Genomic DNA, 23,959 nt, shown 5'->3' on the forward strand with positions numbered 1-23,959 from the left:
GTGCGGACTCACGGCTTGCAAACCTCCTTCTCGATCAGCATGCGCACTGAATCCTTCGCATGGACATCGATGGTGATGAGAGCGCAGAGGATCTTCCGCAGGAGCGAGCTGATGCTCTTCCTGGTCAGGGCAGCCAGAGCACCAAGATCCTTGAGGCACTTGATCTCGAACTTGCCCATCTTCTCGAGGATGTTCAGCGGATTGCGCTCCTTGCCCTCGTAGATCCGGTGGATGTCAGCTGCCCACTGGACCTGCGACACGGTGAGCACCACCTGGTTGGGGTGATCCTGGAACCAGTCCTCGCGCTCCTTGGCCGGATAGCACTGGTAGCCGAAGCGCATGTACCGCTTCACGGACACGAACATCGCCTCCTCCACCTTGCTGAGCCACTCCTCCACGGCTCCTCGGGCCTTCAGTCCCTTGCCGAACTGCAGCTTCTCGCCCTCGGGCGACAGGAAGGCCACGATGTCGTTGGTGGGCACCATCTTGCCGTCGCCGCCCTCCTTCAGCCCGAACTCCAGGCGGTAGATCGCGTCGAAGCACTTGCGCAAGTGCGGCTGCACCGCCTGCGGGATCCGCGTCTGCGCCAGGATCTCCAGGAGTTCGTCGTTGGACAGGAAGTAGAACCTGAGAGAAGGAAGCCAGGGCAAATACCAAGTGGTGAATTCATCATTTACAAATTTAAGATGTGTTCAACGGACATGGAAATGTAATACCCCTGCTTTTTTTTAATTTATTTATTTATTTTTTTTTTTTATTTACGCACGTAGTCCCACGGCCCATTCACAACTGCACATTCACAATAGCGGAGTAATGCAGGCAAGTTTCCTCAACCCACTTAACTAAGATGGCTTTGCATGTGGGCTACTTTTAAGGGTAATTAGTTCTGAAAATTGGTTCAAAAATGGTTCAAGTACCTTTAGAAACTACTTGGTACAGAAAATTAAATGCTGCTGAACTGGGAAGAAAATAAAGTTTGCCTTAAGTTCGCTTAAACTAAGTTATTTGTGTCACAAAACTTTACATAACATCCTTTAAATTTTCATTACATTTTTTGATTTTATAATAACTTTAATCGCTTGGCTATATCCATTTGCTTTTATATACCTTTTCGTGCATTTAGAAACCTGTCAACACAAAACAGTTTAATCATAGTTTTGTTGGCATAAATTACCAAGATACATTAAAGTTATCATTTATTTTTATCCCATGACAGCCGTAGGAACATTGAAGATTAAAGGTTTTCACTGTAGCTTATGTTTTTTTTTCCATTACATAAAATACTTAAATTAATAAGAAATATTGATGCCTTTTCGCAACACAAGCCTAGCTTCCAAAATTCTACATTTTCTGAAAATCTAACAGAACTCAAGTGTAAAGTGGAACTCTTACCTGGGGAACACCACTCGCTTCACCTCCAAATAGGCCTCCAAGCCGCGCGAGATGAGGTCCAGCAGCCGGTTGTTCTCCACCAGGACCTTGTACACATCCACACTGGACATGGTGGGCAGGGCCAGGGACACCTTCTTCGCCTGGCGAACCGTCTCCTTGAAGCTCTTGTCCACCGTGAAGAACATCTTGGCCTCCTGCGGCAATTGGCGCTGGATGTCCGCCGAGGCGAAGATGGCCTCCAGGTAAATCCAGGCGCCCTGGCAATCCATCCAGCTTTCTGTTTGCAAATGGAATGGGTAATTTAGGAAAATGAAAATCATTTATAAAGCTGAAAGATTTTGCAATAGGTAAAGGCAATAATGTTAGCTAACTTTGGTTTATAAATTCTTTGAAGTTTAGAAATTCTTTCATTTAACAAGTTGATATGTTAACAACTTTACTTTCTTCCTCGTTAAATAAGGTTTTATATGCAGGGGAGTACCCACCGAAGGTCTTGGCAAACTGATCCATGGCTGCGATCCACTCGTCCACCTTGCCCTTGATGGGTCCCACGAACTTGGAGGCGGCAATGGTGTTGATGTTCACATTGGAGTCGTCCAGGACGGCCTGCAGCTCCTCGGTGCCGGCCAGGATGAACACGTCCTTGGCATCGTGGTGCGGCACAATGGCCAGCTCCGTCTCCTTCCAGGTGGTCTCGATGGCCTTCAGCATGTTCTCCAGCTGAACCTCGCCGGTGGCCTGCGAGGAAACCTGCATGAGCGCCTCGGCGATGGCGGGGTCATCGAATGCGTGCACGTCCTCGTACGTCTGGATAATGATGTCCTTCTCCTGGAAGAACTTGCGGTTCAGCAGGTCCTCGATCTCCGCCCAGTGGCGCTGGCAAAGGAATAGTTGGTTATGGTGGAATCATTAGGTTGGTCACTTAAATAGGCGCAATAATAATTCATAACTAGACGCAAAAGATATATGGAAGATATTTGGTTCTTATCGTAAATGATTATGATAATTAAGATTTTATAGCACACTACATTTTTCTTCTTCCTAACTATTAATGACAGTTTCAGTAATTAAGGAATTCGATTTTTGAATGTTTGAAAATGAATATTTAAAAATCGGAACCGATGGTAATTACAGGCACTATTTTAAAAGGACTGCAATACCCATTGACTGAATAGTTGATATTTGTAAGGGACCTTTTTAGCAGCTAGAACTTACAGCTCTCAAGTTTGGATTTCTCAGGTAGCCAATGACAGGAAGCTTCTCCTTGAAGGCTTCTGCAGACTTCTGGAGCACCGGCACAATGTTGTTTTCAGGCAGATACTTCTGGAACTGCAGGCAGTTCTTGATGGTCTTGGCATTCAGCTCCACCATGTCCGCCACCGCCAGGGTGTTGAAGTCGGCCACAATCCACTCGGCCAGCGACTCCTCCCAGTCGGCCCAAGTGCGGTACAGGTTCTGCCGCATCCGGATGTCGTAGAAGCCGCTGGCCATCTCCTCGTACATGGTCAGATCGATCTGGAACTCCTTCTGGTAGCCCAGGAACTCGTCCGCCGTCTCGCGACACCTGTTCAGGTGTTCCAGCATCGCATCCAGCTTGTTCGTCACCGACAATCGGTTCGAATTGGCCTAGAAAAGATGCAGTCCGAGTGAAGTTATAAATAAATAAAAATATTGCTAGCGAAATAAATAAAAAACATTTGTTTTAATTCTATAAATAAATGAAGATTTATAGAACTAATGATAAACATAGTATCTTTAGAATTGTTTCTTTGGAATCTAAAGTATAATTTTTATAAATAAATATATATATTTTAAGCATACTTTAAGTCAAACAAAGCGAAACATATTTCAAGTATGGCAATATGGTTTCAATTGTTTACACCTTTTAAAAAGTCTATAAACCATTTAAACCACCAATGACACCATTTAAGGTCGAACTAAACTACTTTTTGGAGCACTCACATCCAGCAGCCAGGGCTGCAGAGCTTCCACGGCCACCTCGTGGATCTCCTCCTTGAGCGCCGCGATATCGTCCTGCATGGCGTCCTCGAGTCGATTGATGAAGTCCTGCCGCTTCTCCCTGATCTCCTCCAGCGTCTCGCGCGTGCGGTTCAAGTAGTCCTCGGTGTCCATGTAGTCCTCCTTGGACTCGTCGTCGATCGGAATGCCGAAGTCCTTGATGATCAGCAGGAGGTCGTGCACGTAGTCGATGCCACTGAATATCTCGTCCAGTTCGGAGGAGCACTTGTCCAGGAATCGAATGTGGGCCACAATTTCCAGCGTTTCGTGCGGCTCGTAGCAGATCCTGCCGTAGAAGTCCTGGGCTTCCTCGTAGAGCCTCGTGGTCTCCTCCTCGGCCAGCTTGGGCAGGTAGGTGGCCAGGATGTTCTGCAGCCGGGAGCAAACTGGCGTCACCGTGTCCTTGAAGTTCGTCTGGTTGAGCTTCAGTAGTCCCAGGAACACAAACTCCAAGATCCCGTCCAACGCCCTCACATTGTTGCAGTATCTATCGCAGTAAGCCCGCAGGATCTGAAGATCTGAAAACAGTGTGGGTTAGTCCAGAAACTTTCCATTTCTCAATTTCAATGGCTGTACCTCTCTCGGTGTTGAGAACCGTCGGATCCGTACTGTTGTCTATCTCGAAGTTCTCTCGGATCTGCTGGAACCTCTGTGTGTAAAGTTTGGCCTTTTCGTAGGCCCTGTGTATCAAGACGAACATGTTTTTGCTGGCGGAAGAAATACATGGATCATAAGATCGTAGGGATTTAGAGTTTCTGCACTTAATGCTCACCGGTTGAATTGAAAACTTTGGTCACTGCGCAATAGATAGTGAAGATCAGGAGCACCTTCATATAGGATTTCCTCCTGTCGACCCATAATCGAGGGCCTAGAATAAACCAAAGTGAAAAAAAGACCTTAAGCAATTATTGAATATTGTCAAAAACCAGTGTTGGGGAGGGTTAATAGTTTTTGTATCTCTCAAGTTACTAGGTGTTTGATTTGAGTCTTTCAACTTTTAGCAATTTCATGAAAACTTCATTCAGCTGTTTTTTATCTGATCGACTTGATTTCTTCCAGATGGCGTTTTATAACTGCTATTGAATTTCGGATTAAATTTTAACAAAATCGGATGACTCTATCATATAGCTGCCATAGGAGAGCTCAAAAAATATATATAAATAATGGAAACAAAATTATAACGTCGTTGTTTTTAATCCCACGAGGATGAATTTTGGAACATCAAGTTTTTTAAATACTCTTAAATAGAGAAAAAAATTTCATGAAAATCGGAGTACTATATCATAAAACTAAAATCATGATTTTTGGAATATAGAGTTTTCTCATGAGTCTTGAGTTTCAAATTAAATTTCACCAAAATCGGACGACTATATCATATAGCTGTCATATAAACAATATGGAAAATTAATAGAAAAATCGTCATATTTAATGACTGCAAGAGTATATATGTAAGCTTCGGCTTGCCGAATCTAGCTTCCTTTCTTGTTTTTTATAATACTATTTTTTGAACCAACAAACTTACTGAGTGTACTGCGTGAAGAAGGGATCCGTGGTGAACGGGTGGATCTCGAGGACTGTCTCGAGGATAAGTCCAGTGATGCGCTGGAAAATGATCCTGATCACATCCTCCGAGGGCTCCACATCAATGCGATCTGGGAGCAGACGCAGCATGGCCAAAAAGAAGGGACTCTGCGGCTTCTCCGGTGGTCGAGTCCTCTCAATCTTCTTGTCCACCCGATCGTGTCGGTTGATATCCGCCTCAGAAGGACCAACTTCATCGTGCACCTCGAAGGCTTCGGCCAAGTCGGCAAAGCTCTTGATCGTGATGCGGTACAGCATTTGGTAGACCATCATGTCGCAGTAGGTGAGGAAACTAAGCGAAGGGGAGATTCGAATGAGATTAATATAGATTATGATTATGAGGTTTACCCCACTTGGTCAGGGTCTTGCAAAAGGCTCGCTTACGAGCCCGATCCATGAAGCTGTGCGCCTCGCGCATCTTTTTCAGGGACGGGTAGTAGTTGATCTCGTCATCCGGATAGAAGCCGCGTGCCTGGATGGCTTCAGTGCAGGCTCGAACTTAAAAAAAAATACAAGTAAATTCTTAAGGACACCCACATTATTAGAGGTGAATTTTTAATGGTGCAGTAAAATGTTCGATTACTTTTGTCTTGTTCCTATTTTGTATTATTTTTTTTTAGTGTAAAGTTGTTATTTCAGGTCTTGATGTCAATATTGTATTTACAGTTTTAAATGAATTCAAAAAGCTTATCAGCATTTCCAAATAGATCACAATACTTACAAATGGTCGTTCCAATAAACTCCCGAAAGTCGGTGAATGTCTTGTGCAGCTGTTCGTAGATCCGCATGTGCAACTCTAGGAAGTAGAATGGATGCCAGTTCTCGATGTTTGTGACATTGACAAAGTTCAGCCGCTGCAACTGAACAATATCGCTGCGCATGCGCAGGATCGCCTTGGCCAACTGGGGAATCACGATGAACAGGTTGTTCTGCAGATAGTCGCGCGCCTCGTTTAGTTTTCGCCACTTGATCGTCTTCTCCCAGACCTTGAATGAAATACAATGATGTATGCACGAAATCAATTAGCTTCCCTAAATTCAGTAGGACTATTGGAGTATACCTTGAATCCCTTCCACAACCGGAAGATGGAGAAGGAGCGGATCTGGATGATGCTGAGGAACTGCTCGAACTCCTGCTGCCACTGGTCGAGCGGGGTGAAGAAGTTCTCGGAGCAGTGCCAGAAGGTGACCCCGTGCCGGGTGACCGTGTAGAAGGGCTCGTAGGTGTTCAGCTCCTTGTACTCCACCAGGCGCAGACTGTACGGGGTGAAGTACTCGCTGTCGTGGGGCAGCATGTAGTCCATGTAGACGAAGGAGTCGTCGGGCTTGCTGCGCATCCGGTTGATGATCAGATTGAGGTCGGGGATGAGCGAGGCTCCGGTGGTGATCTTCGTGGTGCTGGCGTTGCGCGACTTTCCCGCCGTCGTCGAGGTGATCGACTTGTTGGCGTTGATGTTCAGCCTGATCTTGGACATCTTTTTGCCCCCGTAGGTGACTTGGCTGCCGCTCTTCCCCATCAACCCGCCCTTCTCCGGCGCACCCGTGATGCTTCCCTCGTTGGCATCGCTCACCCGATCCGTGAGGGCGGTGGCGTCGCTCCCGAGGCGGTCGATCGAATTGCCACTCGCCCGATCCTCGGTCAAGCGCTTCTCGGTTAAGGCTTCGGCGTCCCCCGCCGACTGCCTCCGTCCCCTCTGCGCCTCCCTCTTCATCCGCCGCTCATCCTTGTCCTTGTCCTCCTCCTTGTCCTTGTTCTTATCCTCGCCTCCTCTGGACTGGCCCTTCTTGGCGAGCACCTGGCTGGACATTCCGGAAATCGGGCGATGTTGCCCCGGCTGTATGTGGATAGGTTTCGATCGGTTTCGCTCCGACTGACAGCTGTTGGTTTGCCCCGATTTGTTATTCCGTCGCCATGTCTACTGTTGTTAGTTGCCGGAAATGGTTAGGAGTTTGTTTATTACCAGCCCTGTTCGTACCCTATACGATTAAGTTTATATATATATCTGGAAAAAATATTGAAGATAATTAAATATTCAATTTAGAGTATAGAACCAAGCTAACGGTTGCTCTCAGTTACAATAATTCGTTATTCGTTTGATTATTAGCAACCCATTACGTACCCTGTAGAATGCAATTTATAATATAATATATATTATATACATATGTATAATAAATATTGAAGATAATTTAATATTTAAGTTAAGGCATAAACTCAATAGTTTATATATTTAATAGTTGCCTATGCTTAAATTCGTAGCCTACAAAGGAATGATCATGCATAGAAAGCAGTTTATTTTTTACCCTTTTCAGAAACCGTTCCCTGCCAGAAGATGGAGAACTTTTTATAACTGTTGCTCTCAGTTGAAACTATTAACTAAAAGTTTTCGTCGGCGAAAAGCTTTGGTCTTCAAGCTTTTGTATCACTTATAGGCGAGACTTCCAGTGAACATTAAATATTTTAAACAAACGCGCGTTATGTATTTTCAAATGTTTTGAACATTTTTAAATTTTTACAAATGCTTACTTACTGTGAGTTGTTATCAATAAATATTTTAGTTACAAAATGTAAAATTATCTTATAAGGCATTTTACTTGGCAGGAATCTTTATTTCAGGCAACCCTTGGAGGTCTTTGTTTCTTGCAAACATTTTTAAAAGAACTTCTGCCCGCGTAGAGTTTTATTACAAACATTTAAATTTATAACAATAAAACTAATTATTAAGGACATAAAAGCATTTAAAATATCAAAAATGTTTAATGAACGCTGTTTCCCGACATCCTCCTAACGGTTTCAATCCTGGCGAAGCTTTTTGGAAGAGCTTCGGCGCGTGTGGAAGCGTGGAAGTTCGAAAATCTGCTGCATTCCGCTGCGGTGGTGCCTCGCTCCGAATGGCGTGGCCCACTTTCCACCCGCGAGTCCTCGTTCTGCAGGATGCCACATTCCACGCCGCTCTGGACCGGTATAAAGTGGGGGTGGCGAAGGGGGGCCGCGATTGTTGCGCCTGCCTGCCGCTGACCTTCAAAGCTGCGCTGCTGCGAGAGCTTTTTCGATATCGAACCAAACCGAAGCAAAACCGAACCGAATCGAATCGAATCGAAGGGAAGGCAAGGTGAAAGCATCTCTCTGCGACGGAGGCAGCGATGCTGACAGCGACGTCGGCAGCGACGTCGGCGTTGGCGGCTGCAGTCGGTTTCGGTTTCGGGTTGGTTTGCTTTTGGTTTTGGTTTTGGGATTCGGACTGGGATTCGGACTGGGATTCGGATTCGGATTCGGATACGGATTCGGAAGAGGCGAATCGCGCGTCGACCGTCGACGGTCGGATTTTCGGACACGAGTCGGTGGCGATATTCGGGCGCTGCGATTCTGGGTTCCGCTCCGCACACTGTGGTCTCCAGCGCCTAGTCGTTGGGTATACGGCGCGATGTACAGAGCCGCGACACGCGACACGCAACCCGCAGCAACAGTAGCAGTAGCAGCAGCAGCAGCAGCAGCAGAAGCAGCAGCAAAAGTTGTGGCAGCAACACCAGCAAGAGCAGCAAGAGTAGCAACAGCAACAAAAGCAGCAACTCTTGCAGCAGCAGCACTGCAACACTAGCAGCAGCAACAGCAGCCGGAAGACCAAACGACCATTGAGCCGCCCTTTTAAGCCGTGTTAGTAGACCGTCGTCGTCGTCCTCGTCGTCGTTGTCCTCGTGGTCGAAACCGTCGCCAAAAGTCCGCTAAAACCGTCGCAGCCTCCTACGAATTCTTCTATTTTTTTTTACATTTTTTTCCAGTGCGCGCGACGCGAACAAGAAATTTAATTGAAATCTAAAGAATCCAAAAAAATAAATTTCTAACTTCACCGTTAATACATTTTTTTGAGGTAGGTGCCCGTCCCGATCATAATGCTCCCATTTTCCCCTTGCTTTTATTAATATTTAAAGAGCCATCAAATTGTTGTGACGTAAATACTAAGCCAAAAAATCATAGAACCTGTTTTTTTTTTTTTTCATTCGAATCTCTTTATATATTTTGCGCGTCGCGTCGCATCGTTAAAAACGATTTTCATATTCATAACATTGCAGGTCGGCTGTAATACATTATTTTAATTTTTCCTCTGATATTTTTGGTATAATTTTAATTTAATGGTTATCACATGTGTGTGCGATGTTTTTGGCGATCCATTGAGTAGCAATATTTCCCTTTTTGCGCACTGCCGTTGGAAATGTCCTTGAACATTTTCCCGAGCACATGTGTGTGTAGCCGAGCATCAGTCAAGCGGGCTTGGGTTTTCCTTAATGGTCCAAACCTAAGCCGTACAACTGTTTAATAAAACACATAAAATAACAACAAACACCGTGAGATGCAAAACAGCCGAGTTAAGCAAATTCAAATGGAAAATGAAGCTAGGAGGAAAGTTCAAACTTTTGGATTTCCACCCACTCCCCTGCAATTTCGGTGGGCGGCTGCAGTATTGCCGCTGAACTCCCCTACACACAGATAAAACTTCTAACAAACCGAACGTCATCATTAATTAGGGAAGATTTTATCGCAGAAAGATCAAACATTTTTGGGAACAAACAAATTTAATAATAATTGTTAATAATGTTCCGCCCAAACGGAAAAGGTAGAGCTTTAATTCCCACTACAGTTTTTTCACTCAAACTATATCAAAATCACTATTAGTTGCCTATGAAAATTAGTATTGCATCTCCTATACCTAAAACTGAACTGAAGCCAAGATTTGTTAGAACAAGTCGGCTTTTACGATCAAAAAACTTCATTTCAAGGTAGGATATTTCCAATAAAAACTTATAAAAAACTTTTAAAACTTTAAAAAACTTCAAATAAGTTTGCTAAGGATATGTTGAAATTGTTTCTTAGTTAAACTAACAAAGACTTTAAAAAACATTATCTGAGAGGACAAGAAATGGATATAATATTTTGTTATACTAAATACTTTTAAAAGGAATACGTAGCTTGCATTCCGGTCGGGTTTATGGCTAATAGAAGCTCTTGCCAAACGGAGTTTTTGACTAAAGGAGAATACGCAATTGAGGACGAAAACAAGTTTACTATGGGCTAGTTTCTCTCTGTGTGGGCGCAACTTTCTGCCATTAGCGAAGCAAAACGAACTGAAATGAAATGAAATAAAAGTACAAAAGACAAAGTCAAGTCGCGCAGCATTTTGGCCCGCGGGCTGCCGGAGCACAGGAATTCACTTAAATTGCGAAGAATGCGAATTTGGTTAAAGAGCCAGCGAAAATGCGAAAAAGAGAGGGCAATAGCCGGAGGAAAGGAGTCGGAAGACAGGAGAGGAGAGACTGAAGACTGAAGACGGGAGACGGGAAACGGTAGACTGTTTTGCCACCCGCCGTTGAATGTGCAAAATTTTGCACGCCCCGTCAGCATCGAAGTGGCGGAAAAGCCAGGAAAGGCGGTAAAAAAAGGGGCCGAAAAGGGGGTGGAAAGCCAGGTGGGGGAAATCGAAAAGGGGGCGAGAAAGGGGGCGGGAAAGGGGCTGGGAAAGGGGCGGTGCTGACAGCATCTCAGGCCCTCGAGGGAACAAGGCGAATTCTTTATCAAAATGTATGACAAGTTTAAAAAGCCTTGCGGAGAACATCAACAATACGAAGGCGAACGGCAGGAAAAGGGGAGGGGGCTGAAAGTGGGTGGCAGGTAAGCCAATATGCGAAAGGATAAAAGATAAAGTAATATAACGCCGAGGCACTTGCCGCTTTAAGCACCAAGCCCAATAAATCAGGATGCGAAAGTTGGGTCAAATTGGGACAGGGGATTATATATCACCAGATTTTTGTGCAACGAACATATCAAGAACTTTAGAAGATTGCAAAGATTCCGCAACTTTCATTTGATCTTGAGCTAGCGAAACTTGGTTAATTCCACCACAGATTTCACATGGTTTTTCTGGGAGTTCATTTATTTGAAATTTGAAATGCGTGTAAATTAAGAATCAATTTTTCCAAAAACCTGCTTATTCCATACACACATCTTGAGCCTAAAGTTCATGGATGGAAATCCAAGATAAAAGTTTCTTATCAGCATGCAATTCTAGCTAATTAAGTATGAAGAAGCCTTTAGAGCACTTGATTAACGGCAGACGTCATTTGATTACTGCATTAAGTAAGTGACCTCATTAGGGCAACTGCACTCGATCGATGGCCCACTTTAAAGTCCTGAAACGCACTGTACACGGCAAAGAAGAAGAAGAAGACGAGGCCTGCGAACTAGGTTTATTTGGCCAACCCCAATCCCATCGGCAGTTTGAGCAAACACTTCATCCATCACCCTGGCACACGCACACTCACGCTCCCACTCACACCTATAGCCACACACACACACACACACTGTACACTTATAAAGACACCCGCACACACAAGTACACGCACACACTAACCACCAGCGACCATAATTTGTTGCAAATTTATTGAAAAGCCATAAAAGAATTTCCGTTTCCTTTCGCTTTCCGCTTTCTCCACGATTGCAGGCGGACCACGACACGAATCACACCCTAATACCGCGCCAAATGAGCTGGAAATGTCCAAGTGGCCGACGGCGCTGGTGGATGGGCCAGCCAGCCATCATCGGGGAAGCACCAACGGCAACGGCAACGGTGGCAGCAGCAACGGTGGCAGCAGCAACGGTGGCGAATAAGCCAAATTAACGAGATCCCGAAAGCCGGAGGAACAATGCCAATCCTGGAAGAAAGCCATTCAAATCGCCAAGTAATCGGCACATAATCGAGTAGTGGCTTCGTTTCGATACCATTCGATTCGATTCGATTCGATTCGATTCTCTTTCGATTCGATTCGATTCGGTTTTCGCATTTTCGGTTTCGAGTCCGCGAGTGCTACCATTTCCGTTTCTGTTCCCGTTTCCGTTTCCGTTTCCGTGCTCGCTCTCGCTCTCGTCCTTCGCGATTGTGAATCTGAATCCGAATGTGAATGTGCATGTGTGTCCTTATTCGCGTGTGAGCATTTGGCCAGATATATCAATCCTTATTTTTGTTGTTTTTTTTTTTTTTGTCTCACCCACTGTCAAAGATCTTGCCCGCTCGCTCGCTCGCAAAGTTCAAGTCTTGGAAACAAACTAGAGAATCGAGAGAGGGCGCGCTGAATATGCGAATCAAGTCGGATAAATGAGGACTGCGAGTCGTGGTCGAGGGCAGTTCCAGGACCTTTCTCGCCGGCCCGCTCAGCCATCCTTCTCCGCTCGCCCTCGCTCTCAGCATTGTCCAAGCCAACTGCGGATGTTGACGGCTCCTCCTGCCCGTAATTATCAATAGCAATCTACGGTTCAACCAAAAATACAATACATATTCGAAACACAACTACCAGCTCAGCCAAACACACGGGAAGCCGATAAGGTGAGTGGGATATCCCATATTAATCAATCATGAACCTGTTTTTGCAAATTAATTTTCTGATTGCCCAAAGAAGTTTCAGTTCAAATTTCATAAGTCTGCGATTGTACAGCTTTAATCGTTCTGAATGTTAATTTACATATATATATTTCTAAATTCAGCAAAATAGATGTGGAAATGAACTATTTTTCGTGTTTATAAATATAAATAATATTTCTGCATAAAATAAAATCGTTGAAGCTTCTTGGACAACACAATAAGCACTAATAAGAAGCTTTTTAAATTACCATCAAAAATAAAACGAAATTATCTCGCTGTGCAAACTCAGAGCCATCAATTATAAATGCGTTTGGTTAAAAACTCTCAACTGTAAATTATAATTTCAATTAAATCTAAACAGATACCCATGTCATCCAAACTTTTGATTGCAAAAAGCACTGGGAAATTATAATTCCTTTTTAGTGAAACCATAGTTTTTGTTAGTAAATAAATTCTACGAAAAAATTTCTATTATTTTCAATGCTTAACACTTGTATTGAAAAGTCATCCGAAATGTAGAATTGCAAGCCGTGAAATAACTTGCGGACACCGTTCCCTCCGGCGTCCTTTTTCTGTGGCACATAATTCGGAAAAAATAATTCAATTTGCCTGAGTTTTATGGGTCCAAAAGCAAATCATTGACAATAATCAACGAGGGGAAAAGTCATGGGGCTCGGCGGCGGACAATGGGGAGAACTGGGCTTGGCTGGAGGCCAACCTGCCGCCAGTTGGATAGTGGAGAAGTGGATGAACACCCACATTCCTGTTTTTCATGCCCTGCATGCCGAGTGTTGAATGTTGAATGTTGAATGCTGAATGCTGGATGCTGGATGTCGAATGGAAGCAACAGCCTCCGCTGGATCGTAAATGTGAATGATGCTGCTGATGGCCGGGTGGGGACTCCGCCGGATGACTACGGACTACGGACTACGGACTACGTTTGCGGCATAGTCTCCTTCCAGAGACCGTGGCCCATCTAAAGTGGTCATAAACATTTTGTGTCCAGTTTAGCCGCTGTCCCCTTGTTGCCCCCGTGCTCTCAAAAAAAAAAAGAAAAGAAAAGCAGCGTGCTGAATTCTGTACACTGCGGGTAATGTGGTTGCAAGTCAGAAAGGAAGTTGAAACTTATACACCCTTACGGAGTATAAATATATCATACGTCTTGATATCTTATTTTTTTACATCTCAATGGATACGTTGAAAACTATTTAATTGTATACTCAAAATCAAAAAATCTCAAGTTTTTTCCATGTTTGGTGGGCAGCTTAGTAATATGTCATTCGATGATTACAATATTTAATTCTTATTTTCGAATGCTAAAATAAATAAAATGATTTCCCACAATATCTTTTGGCTGGATCGCAGCTGCAGTTCATAGCTAACTGCAAGATATTTAGGAGTAATTTATTTTTACTTTGTGTTTCTACCCCCTTAAGCCGCGTTTTGTAATATTGGTCAGAAGTTTTAGTAAGAGGTTTGAATATTGTTAATCATGAATCTCTAGCAATGCGAACTTAGTTCAAAATCGATCGAATTGTAGTGAAAATATTGGTATACAAACGGTAGGGTGTACAGGCTGTAGGGTAACTACAGAAATAATTGTCTGCCGAGGTATTTCAGCTTCGGCTTGGCCAACTCAGCTTCCGTTTTTGCTTCATTCCGCGAGGAAACCAAAAATTGCAACAGAGGCTTTGAAAATGTTTGCAGGCCTTAAAAAAACCCCAAACAAAAGTAAACAAAAGAAACCAAGAAAAATATGCGTATGCTCCAGAACGTCCAAGGTCCTTCCACTGGGCATCCTCCTCGCACTCCTCGAAGTCCTGCCACCTCGTCCTTTGCGCACTTCCTTCATATTATTATTCGCTGTTGCTTTGCGCGTGCCATTCGTTTTGCGAAATTGCTGTATTTAATTTGGCCAGCTTCTTGTGTCCATCGCTTTCTCGCTCGCACGCCCTCTAAACAACGCTGGCAGGACGAAAAGGAGCGGAGGGAGTACCGTTTGCGCAATTTTACGACTCACCAGAGGGATCCTGCTCCTCTTTTTCATCCTCCCCCTCCACCTCTTCTCCCCGCTCCACTCGCTTATTGTGCTTACACTCTGAAAACATGGATTTTAAATAAATTTTTACCATTTATTGTAGCCAAACGAATATATTTCTTAATAAAAAAATTTAAAAAATAATATATTTCTACTTTAAATCCATACTTATAACAGAGTTTTATCTTGCCACTCACTTATCTTACCATTATTATCTTTTCATTTTTGAAAGTGTACCAGACTAAAGCTTTTGTTGTTGTTTGTTTTACCGTTTTCGGTTGTTTTTCCTTTTTATTCCCTGCCCGCTGCAACAGCACATAATTTAAGCCGCCGACTGCTTCTTTTTTTGCGTTGGCTTTTTCCCTTACATTATTTTTATATGCTCCAATACGAATAGAAATTTTGCAGCTGCTGTCCGTTCAGAGTTGCCTTTTAGCCGCATAACGGGACCGGCATAAGCCGCTCTGCAACACTGATTTCCAGCATTTTGATGCACGTATCGATTGCGAAGGCTGTTGGCCATAATCGCTTGGTGGAACTTTTGCATAGCTTACCAAAATCAGATTTTAAGCGGAGGAGGCGGAGTGGTAAGACTGTCACGTTGCGTGGCCTTTGGTAACACTTTTATGCTCCATCGGGCAGCTAGCTGGTAACACTTCGAACGGCAAACAGCCATTAAATGCAATTTTGCCGCTATTGTTTGCGTGTTAAATAAAACAGATTTGCCTGTTGCTGCGTCATTTGTTGTTGCCGTTTCGCCTTTTTTTGGCTTTTCGTTTTTCCAAAAATAAAGTGCGTTTTGGGAGCAGTGCGACAAACGACATATTCACGACTGCCCGCCAAGACTTCTAAATTTATGTAAGTTTTATTTTCGTTTTATGGCCGTCGTGTTGTTGCTGTTGCTGCTGCATTTTGCATGTGCCGCTTGGTTGCGTTTTTTTTTTTCTATTTTTATCTTGACACACTCACATACTCACGTGTGCTATTTTGCATATTCGCTGCGCTTTTATTTTTATTTATTTTGGTTCCATTCCCCCCTCAAATCAATGAGATCGCCCGGAAAATTGGGTCGAAGGGATATTGGCCAATATTGGGGTTTATGCGACCGCACATGTTGGCCAACAAAAAAACACCAGCGTGGCTTCATTAAAATGGCTCATTTCTCTTTTATTTTGGGCTGAATTTCGCGCATTTCACCGGGGGATGCAGAATTTCAAATTTCGTGGGGGACTGGTCAATTTATTGTGTGGTTTTTAAACTCTGGCATCGATGCATTTTTAACGTCCCCAGCTGGGCTCCTATTTTATGGCTCTTCTGTGTGCCATTCATATATAGTATGTACATACATATTATATATGTATGTATGCAGTCGCTGCGAGTGAAATTGGGGAAAATCAAATTAAAACACGTGCATGCGCCAGAAATGGAAACACGGTAGAACGTCCATAACTCCGTTAAGTTTAATTTGTTTGTGTGGTCGGTGGAGTTGATAAAAGGTGTCTGACTTTCCTTTTCGCAATATTTATGTGTACGCCATCCATTTTGGAATCCACTTTGCTGGATTAAAATACTTTAGATTTATAATGGAATATAAAAATATGAAAGCGCAAACGATCAAAAGTGTATTCCGGCTTAAGAAAAATATTTATGTATATTTTTTTCAAATTTAAAATACAAAAATATTGAATCTTCGATTGTAATAAATATTTTCTTTTTTTTTCATGCACTTGAGTATGTTGTCATCACAAAATAAAGTGAATATTTATTTAAAATTTGAATAGTTTCCCTGAATTCTTTTTTGTGAAAATTACCAAACTTAAGCTTGCAGGGCTTTGGAGTTTTGGCACTCAAGGTAATCAAAACATGGGCTCGATATTATGAGATGACATGGTTCTTGGAAAAACCAAAAATTAGCTAGAGAGAACCGAAGAAAAGCACTTCCCCTCCCTCGCTGTCGCCCTAACAAATTGGCAAAACGAAATGAAATCAATTGGAAATGGGCCTCGAAGCGATCAAAAGTGGTCGCTTCTGTTTCTAGCATGTGTTTTATGGGCCCACGCAAAGACCCACACAAACGCACATGAGATATAGACAGTGGGACAGACATGCGATAAATCGCCGCTGATATTTATAGAGGAGTTTAGTTCAACGACACACCCAGCGAATCAAGAACAACAAAGCAGCAAAGCAGCAAAGGCAGCGGCAAATAAAAACTAAAACAAAACACGAAAAGCAGGCTAAGCTGCAGATGACCTTGCGATACCCTTCCATGTTGGCTGAGATCTTTGGCCATTGGAATCGATTAATTTATGGACAAACTCATGGCCCACTTCCCTTGATAACGCATGTACTCCGGCGAAGGGAACAAATAGCGAAGGACAAAGCACAGAAACCATACAAGACGTTTATACACAGAGAGAAATTATAACCTAGAATTACCACACTTTGAGTTTTAAAATTGTGTAAAAGAAAAATCTCTTTATGGCGTAAAAATTAGCGACGATCGCATCTAAACACCTTAAAATTTCTGATACCAAACTTGGCAACGAAAACAAATTTTTATACGAAATACACCATATGTTTTATCATTTATGTGTTTTGGTACTTTTTTCCAATTTATATCAAGGGGTTCAAAGGTTAAGATAGTTTTATAATAAGAAATAAGAAAACAATAACAAACCTTCAACAAGTTTTAAGGCTGATTGGGAGGAGATAATCAACTCTTTTAGAAATGGTTACGTTTTAGCTCAAATCAAACAGCGAAACCAGGCTGATATCCCTCAAAAAAATTTTACAACATTTTATCTCAGTGTACCGACGACTTTGGCACTGTCATCATCAGGCAATATTCAAGACATTTTATAGTACGCGCGTGCCCATCGATAAGCAGCAGCCCTGCCCGCCCTTACCGCCCCCCAGTTCCCCCAATTCCCCCAATTCCCCCACTTTTGTCCTTTGGCATTGAAAATGTCGTAAACCGTCATAGTGAGATGCGACATCGACATCGTAAATCGTTAACAAATTGAAAACCAACAAAAATAATTGCCAACTTTCGGTAATCAGTGGGCTGTAGCTGCCTGTGGCAAGTAATATCCGCTACCCAGTTACTCTGTTGCAAGCCAACTTTCGGCAAAAATGAAACTCTTTGGTAGCTCAGATTGCTTACAAGTTCTTTTGAAAGTCAAAGTTGAAGTTCAAGGTTACGTAAACGAAAGGATATTTTGACAGAAAATCAAAATATTTAATCTGCTTTCGTGAAAAAAGTTTGATTGGCTCATTTCCGAATTACGTTTATGAAAATCTTTTTATTTTTCATTTAAGAAGCGATCAAGTTGTGGAAATAATCCAAATAATGTTTTTTTTACACTTGTGTGTTCTTTTACATGTAGTAGGAAATATACAAATTTTAAAAAGGAATCATTTTATGAGATCACCAAAACCATATTTTTTATTTTTTTTTATAATTTCAAAAGTTCAATAGATTTTCCAATGACAGTTTGCCAATATAAGCCCACGGGCCTCTCCAGTTTTTCACGCACAATCGATAAATCCGTCGAAGTGCAATGTCAACAGGTGGAAAAGCTGAGAAGCCGAGGGAGTTACTGGCGAAGGAAGTGCTAAAAAACGCAACGGGGTAAAAACCCGAATAAAATTGCCACTAATCAAAAGCTGCACGAATATTGTGAAATGTTGGGGCAGGTGGGTGGAAAAACTGGGTGGCAGGTGGGATGTGGGATGGTATTCGGCTTTCAGCTTTCGGTCGGTATATGCCTGCAACAATAACTAATCAAAAACTGGGTGACGATGGCCGAGGGCGAAGTGTGGGGGAGTGCGAATGGTTTTGGTTTAGGTTTAGGTTTACGGATTGTAAACTTGGTCCTTGCACACGCACACAAATGCATGTGCAACATGGCAGCAGCTGCAGACATTCAGCACTTTGTTGCTGCCGCTAGAATTCATTTTAAATTGAGAAAAATCGCAGCTACACTGGCACGAAATCACGAAAAGTTTTAATTATTTTCTAACAGGCGAACACACACGCAGCAAGGAAAAGCAAAAGCAAAAAATGAAAAAAGGAAAAGGGAAAAAGGAAAAAGGGAAAAGGCAGTGGGCGGAAGAAGAGGAAAATAGCCGGAGGCATTACGGTTTTATACTGCAGTTTGTTACCCATTTTGCGTGCTACAATGTCTATAAGTTTTAAAAATAACGAACCAGTTATTTTTTATAATAAATGCCAGCATTAGTTAGTATATGCTTTCTCTATGATTTTTGGAGACCACTCTACTTTATTAATATATTTTGGCTAGCAAACTTTTAATGTTTGACTTATGTAGATTGGTTTTGTTTATAGTTGGTTTAGAAATGTTAAGTCTAGATAATTCAAGAACTTTCCTAAATTAAATCAAGGACAAATACTCAAACTTGCATTTGTATACATATTTTACAGACGAGAAACACTAAAACAGATAAATAAAGACTTATCAAGTGTTAATTTTATGCCTTTATCAAAATCTTGAAAACCTCGGTCGGGATTGATGGCACACTTTCAAAACCCTTAAACACCACAATAAAGCTTAGAAACCGATAGATGCCGTTAATGGTATAGCTTTAAAATTCTAAAGGATATACGAGTGAACAATAAAATTGGCGAAGTACTTGACCTGAAAATGTTATACCCGAAATCCTGATGGGTAGCTGTGGGATTTCGGCACGTCTTGGGCACAGAGCAGATCCACGGAATGGTCCTGCGAAATCGTGCCCTACGCTCTGCCTGTGTGGGTGGAAGGGAGAGGGAAATTAAATACGGTAAATAACCTATATACATGCACGTATCCGCACACACTCACACATTCCCACGGCAATTTGTGGTCATTTCCTTTTTCATCAGCTGGAGCAATAATTCCTCGTCCGCGTCCTTTCTGCGTTCCTCCTCTTCTCTTTTCGTCTCTCTCTGTAGAGCACTCCTCTTCTTTTGGGCTGTTTTCTTTGGTTTGCTTTGTTTACAGTTAGCTCTCTGCAGTAGCGGTACGTGCAGATGCCCGTCTTATCTACGTGTGTGGAAGCGAGAAAGCGGAAAAGGATACAGATAGAGAGAGAGAGAGAGAGAGAGAGGGGAGTGAGAAAGAAAGATAGAAAGATTAAGAGAAAGATAGGGGCAGCCTTGCATAAATATTTTGTAGCTCGCTTTTCGACAAATATTTTTCCGGCAAAGAAAAGAAAAAAAAGAAGCAGAAATTCAACCATACTCTTAAACGAAGTCTGGAAACGACTTGAGAGTCCCCATGAAATATTGATATCGTGCACAAGTGCTTAAATACAGTCGATATCGTCGCAAGACTCCAGAGAGCATCTGCCACGTTCGAACTGAATTGAAAACTAGTTTAAAATGCTCGCACAACTTCACAAAAATGTTTCAGCTCCATTTCAACACGAAAACGTTTCACACTAAAACATTTAAAAATTGAATAAGTGTATATCTTATGCAGATCTAAAGGAGGGAAAACTATGTAAGCCGTGTTTGATTTGCCCATTTTTAACGACAAAACTATTAAACTGAGTTAGCAAATGTCATACATTATTTTTAACACTTTAGCTTGTTTGTGGAAAATAAATGTATTTTTGCTTACTGCTAGACAGCTGAATAATCTGTTTCAAGTCTCTGGAGGTCTCTGGATTTGATTTATTTATTTCATTTATGACTCAGACATTTTATATTCTCAACAGTATTGCTAAATAATCAACATTTTCAAATTGAATGATTGGGTGTGCACAAGGATAACAAATTGAAGATAAAATGGATAACTATAACTTATTTTGTAAAAACATTGGTAGTTTACTGGGCGTAGTTTAGTGCTAGAAACTTTTTTAATCTAGGATCCGTCGATTAAAGCGCAAAACCGAGTTGAATTCCAATGAAATACATAAATTTCGGAATGCAATTTGGTAGCTCATGCGGAATAATGCTCTTAGGACACCGCATATGCATCTCACTTGCTGTCTCGCTCAGTTCATGCATGAATGTGTGTTTTCCTGCCATGTGTGTGTGTGTGTGTGTGTGCGTGCGAGGACATGTGGTTGCATGCATGTGCAAGAACCAAAATGAATGACAAACTTTCGGGCGAGCGAGAGGGAAGATGTCTCTGGGCCATTTGCATAAATATTGCCTCTGCCGCTGCCGTTCGCCTTCTCACTCGCACACACTTGCCCCGCTGCGTGCGGCGGCCGCTAGGTGGCGCTGTAATCAACTGTGTCAAAATGCCAGCGCAGAAAGTCAAAAGTCGTCGCTGTCAAGTGAAGAAAAGGGCAGAAAAGGGCCGAAAGAGGCCAAAAGAGCCCGAAAGTGGTGGAGAGAGGGGTGGGAAGGGGGCAGAAAAGGACTCGAGCAAGTCAAATTTTAAACACACCAAGACACACTCACACACATATAGATTTCAAGGCGCACCTGCCCAGCATCAGAGACGTTGTAAATTGAGGTTAAAAACGAAACGAAACCAAAGGAGGCAAAAAGGGAAACAAGCAAAGCAGAAGCGAAAAGGATAAAAAACACGGCTGTCAACTTGACAAGCACGTAGGTGACACGCTCCCCCTTCTTAGCCCCTCGATGAAAGCTAGACAAGATGTGTAAAGCGCCTATCTCCCTCTCGCTCACTCATTTGTCGTCTTTTGTTTTGTTTTTGTCCTGTCTCGCGTTGTTTTTGTTGCTGTAATTGACACTTAAACTCGAAATTTGACGCAAATTGCTGGAATAGAAAAGAAAAATATTGCTTACAAAAATATGAATTCAACTAGCTGTTACCCCTTAGATATCGTTACAAATAAACTTTCTAAGTAGAATGCAATTTGCATACATATATAACATATAATGCATACATATACATATAACATATAATAAAAAACGTTACGCTGTTGCATATTTTCATTAGTAAAAAGTAATTTAATATAATGAAAACAAGTTAATTTAAAAAACCAAGTTCTTTTTAAAGGTATAGCTTTAAGGAAGGTAATGTAAGTATCTAGAGGTTTAAAGACTGCAGCCATAAACTTTCCATTCAAAATGTTTTCTGAAAGACTTCAAGACATACTTAAAAAACGATCTCTGGGTAGCTCACACCATTGGATCTCCAAAAATCGTAGGACTTTAAGGATGAAGCGAGCACAGTTGTGCTTGTGAAACGTAGAGGAGTTGCTTTTCTATGCAACTTTTTACCCAGCAGTTGAAGGGTCTTGCAACTGTAATCAAGGCGAGCAGTGGCAAGCAGAAGCAGCGACATTTCAAGTGTCGCATGCGGAAGTCTCTGCTGCAGCCTCTGCCGCAGCCTCTGCCGCGTCTCTGCCGGGGCTTAAAGCCTGCCTGCGTCATAACCGCGCTGCTTGACAATGCCTTCATCCGCCCACACCACATGAATACACTGGGAATAAAAAAACGATAGCTTAAGGAACTAAAGATTAAAGTATCAGAAGGAATTTTCCGCTACAAGTAGCATACTTTTCGAAACCTTTAAATGAGATTTCAAACCTTCAAAAACTTTTTGATTGGGAAAACGAGATAAGGCACTTTACATTTATCCTTCGGGCATCCGGACTCTAAACATATAATTATTTGGCAAAGGAGTTGGGGTGCGAGTAATAGCGAGCAGGATTTCCCGGTGCAGCTCCTCGCACTCGCCATGTGCACACACTCACTCGCTCGCCACCTGTACATAATGAATTGTAATTTGAACAGACGCGGAGCTCAGAATGCGTGCTTGTGTGTGAGTTGTATGTCCCGCTCGCTCTGTCTCGCTGTATGTGTGTCCGCCTGTCTGTGTGTCTGTGTCTGTGTGTAGGTGTGCGTGTGCGAGTCGGCTATTAACTTAAATTACGTAGCATACTTTTGTGCGCCGCCTGCGGATTTAACGGCATGTCCTCGTGTGTGTGTGTGCTACAAAAGCCGCGCATTAAATTCGCACACTCACACACAGGCTCTCAGTTGTTAAGATTGTGCAGAAACAGCAAAAAAACAGAAAAAAAAAACGGGGAAAACAGAAAAGGAACAGATTTATTGTTGATGCCAGGTAACAAGAATTTTAGTGCCGCCTTGATTAAAGCACAACCATTATTTACGCACACACCCATGATGAAGGACATTTGCATAGTTATACCTGTCACCTAACACATGTAATATGCCGGGAAAATGGATTGACTCGGCAAATGGCTGCCATCGAAACAGATAAAGCCCTAAAATTTGTCATGAGATTGAACAGATAATGCGGCAAAATGCGAAAAATATTTAATATATGCAATGCCGTGTTTAGACGAGCCGAGCAAATGTCTACAGCCCAAATTAGTGAAGCCAATATAAACAATTTAATGTGGCATCCGACAGGTGTACTCGTATGTACTCGTATGTGTGGTAAACGGGAAACGGAAAACGGGTAGCGGGTAGCGGGTAACGGGTAACGGGTAACGGGTAACGGGCACAGGTGTCAAAAGCGGAAACGGAAACAAAGTTCGCACTTGCCTTCCGACCACCGGCGGTAGCCCGAAAAAAATCAAAAGCAGCCACATCAGCGGTAATTCATATGCGATTAGGCCAAGGGGATTAGAATGGGGCTAGCTGAAAAGAGGGCTTTGGAACGAGGCGTGGTTTCCTGTCCTTGTGTTGCACAGCAACCCGAAAAACAAACCGCAATTGCAGCAAAAATCTGTCAACGGGCAACCGGTTTACGGGGAGTGGGAGTGGGAGTGGTTAAACATCAAACACAGACTATAGAGTGTCCACGGAATCAACTCTGGTATCAAGCAACATGTTTTTTAAGTTTAACAGAGGATAGCAAATAACAATAACATTCAACTAAAAAGGTATAGGTTCAGATAGTCGTTCATATATGACTTAGATTTTTATCACACGGTATATAATAAAAATGCTTTCATTGAAGAACGTTCTTGTTTGAAGAGTATTTCCCAGTTCCACATCGCAAACTCACATGCATCGTTCGCCCTAAATCCCCAGTTCGCATTCAATTCAATTTGGGAAAGACAAATACTTTTTAATTATTTATTTATGCATATGGCGGGTGGCCGGGGTCGGGGTCGGGGGACTCGGGCGGACTTGCTCATTAACAAAACAAACGACATCCGAAGTGGGGAGGGTGGGTTGGGTGGTTGGAGGCATTTCGGTTGACGCAGTTGTCAGACAGCTTGGCGCCAATTGCGCTGTGCTGTGCGACCTTCACTGGCGGCCACAATGAGCGGGAAGTTAACCCCCAGCCTCCGAAGGCAGAGGAAAAAACACAACCACCTCCCACACGCAAGCTGCGTATACGCAGTGTGGTCGCTTTTTCCTTTTTCTTAATACCCGTTACTCTTGGGCTTAAGGGGTATACATAACTTTCAGATGAAAGAAATATTCTTGGGGAAAAAGAGAATATTGTCGAACCCGCATATGTGGGATATTGGGAATTCGAACAATGAATTCGACACAGAAATTTGTGAGGGTATGAAACCACTTTAAGTGGTGTTCAAAAGTATGCCTTGATCAATTA

The 23,959-nt window shown here is 42.7% G+C and overlaps 1 protein-coding gene across 2 annotated transcripts in view; it reads right to left on the minus strand.

The window, feature by feature from the left end:
- Positions 1-6,851, minus strand: part of LOC108091079 (dynein axonemal heavy chain 6) — a 20,630-nt gene extending 13,779 nt beyond the window's left edge. The window contains exons 1-11 of one of the 2 annotated variants that reach the window (XM_017190082.2): positions 6,053-6,851; positions 5,714-5,978; positions 5,346-5,490; positions 4,934-5,284; positions 4,184-4,279; positions 3,988-4,118; positions 3,355-3,929; positions 2,608-3,018; positions 1,878-2,268; positions 1,393-1,669; positions 13-627 (exon numbers count right to left, since the gene is read on the minus strand). In XM_017190082.2, the coding sequence (XP_017045571.1) occupies positions 13-627; positions 1,393-1,669; positions 1,878-2,268; positions 2,608-3,018; positions 3,355-3,929; positions 3,988-4,118; positions 4,184-4,279; positions 4,934-5,284; positions 5,346-5,490; positions 5,714-5,978; positions 6,053-6,799 (4,004 nt within the window). In that variant the 5' untranslated portion in view covers positions 6,800-6,851. Of the gene's footprint in view, positions 1-12; positions 628-1,392; positions 1,670-1,877; positions 2,269-2,607; positions 3,019-3,354; positions 3,930-3,987; positions 4,119-4,183; positions 4,280-4,933; positions 5,285-5,340; positions 5,491-5,713; positions 5,979-6,052 lie in introns of those variants that run through there. The other variant, XM_017190083.2, reaches the window with a different exon arrangement.
- Between the last annotated feature and the right edge of the window lie 17,108 nt (positions 6,852-23,959).

Source organism: Drosophila ficusphila, unplaced genomic scaffold, assembly GCF_018152265.1.
Source record: "Drosophila ficusphila isolate 14025-0441.05 unplaced genomic scaffold, ASM1815226v1 contig_198, whole genome shotgun sequence".
NCBI lineage: Eukaryota > Metazoa > Arthropoda > Insecta > Diptera > Drosophilidae > Drosophila > Drosophila ficusphila.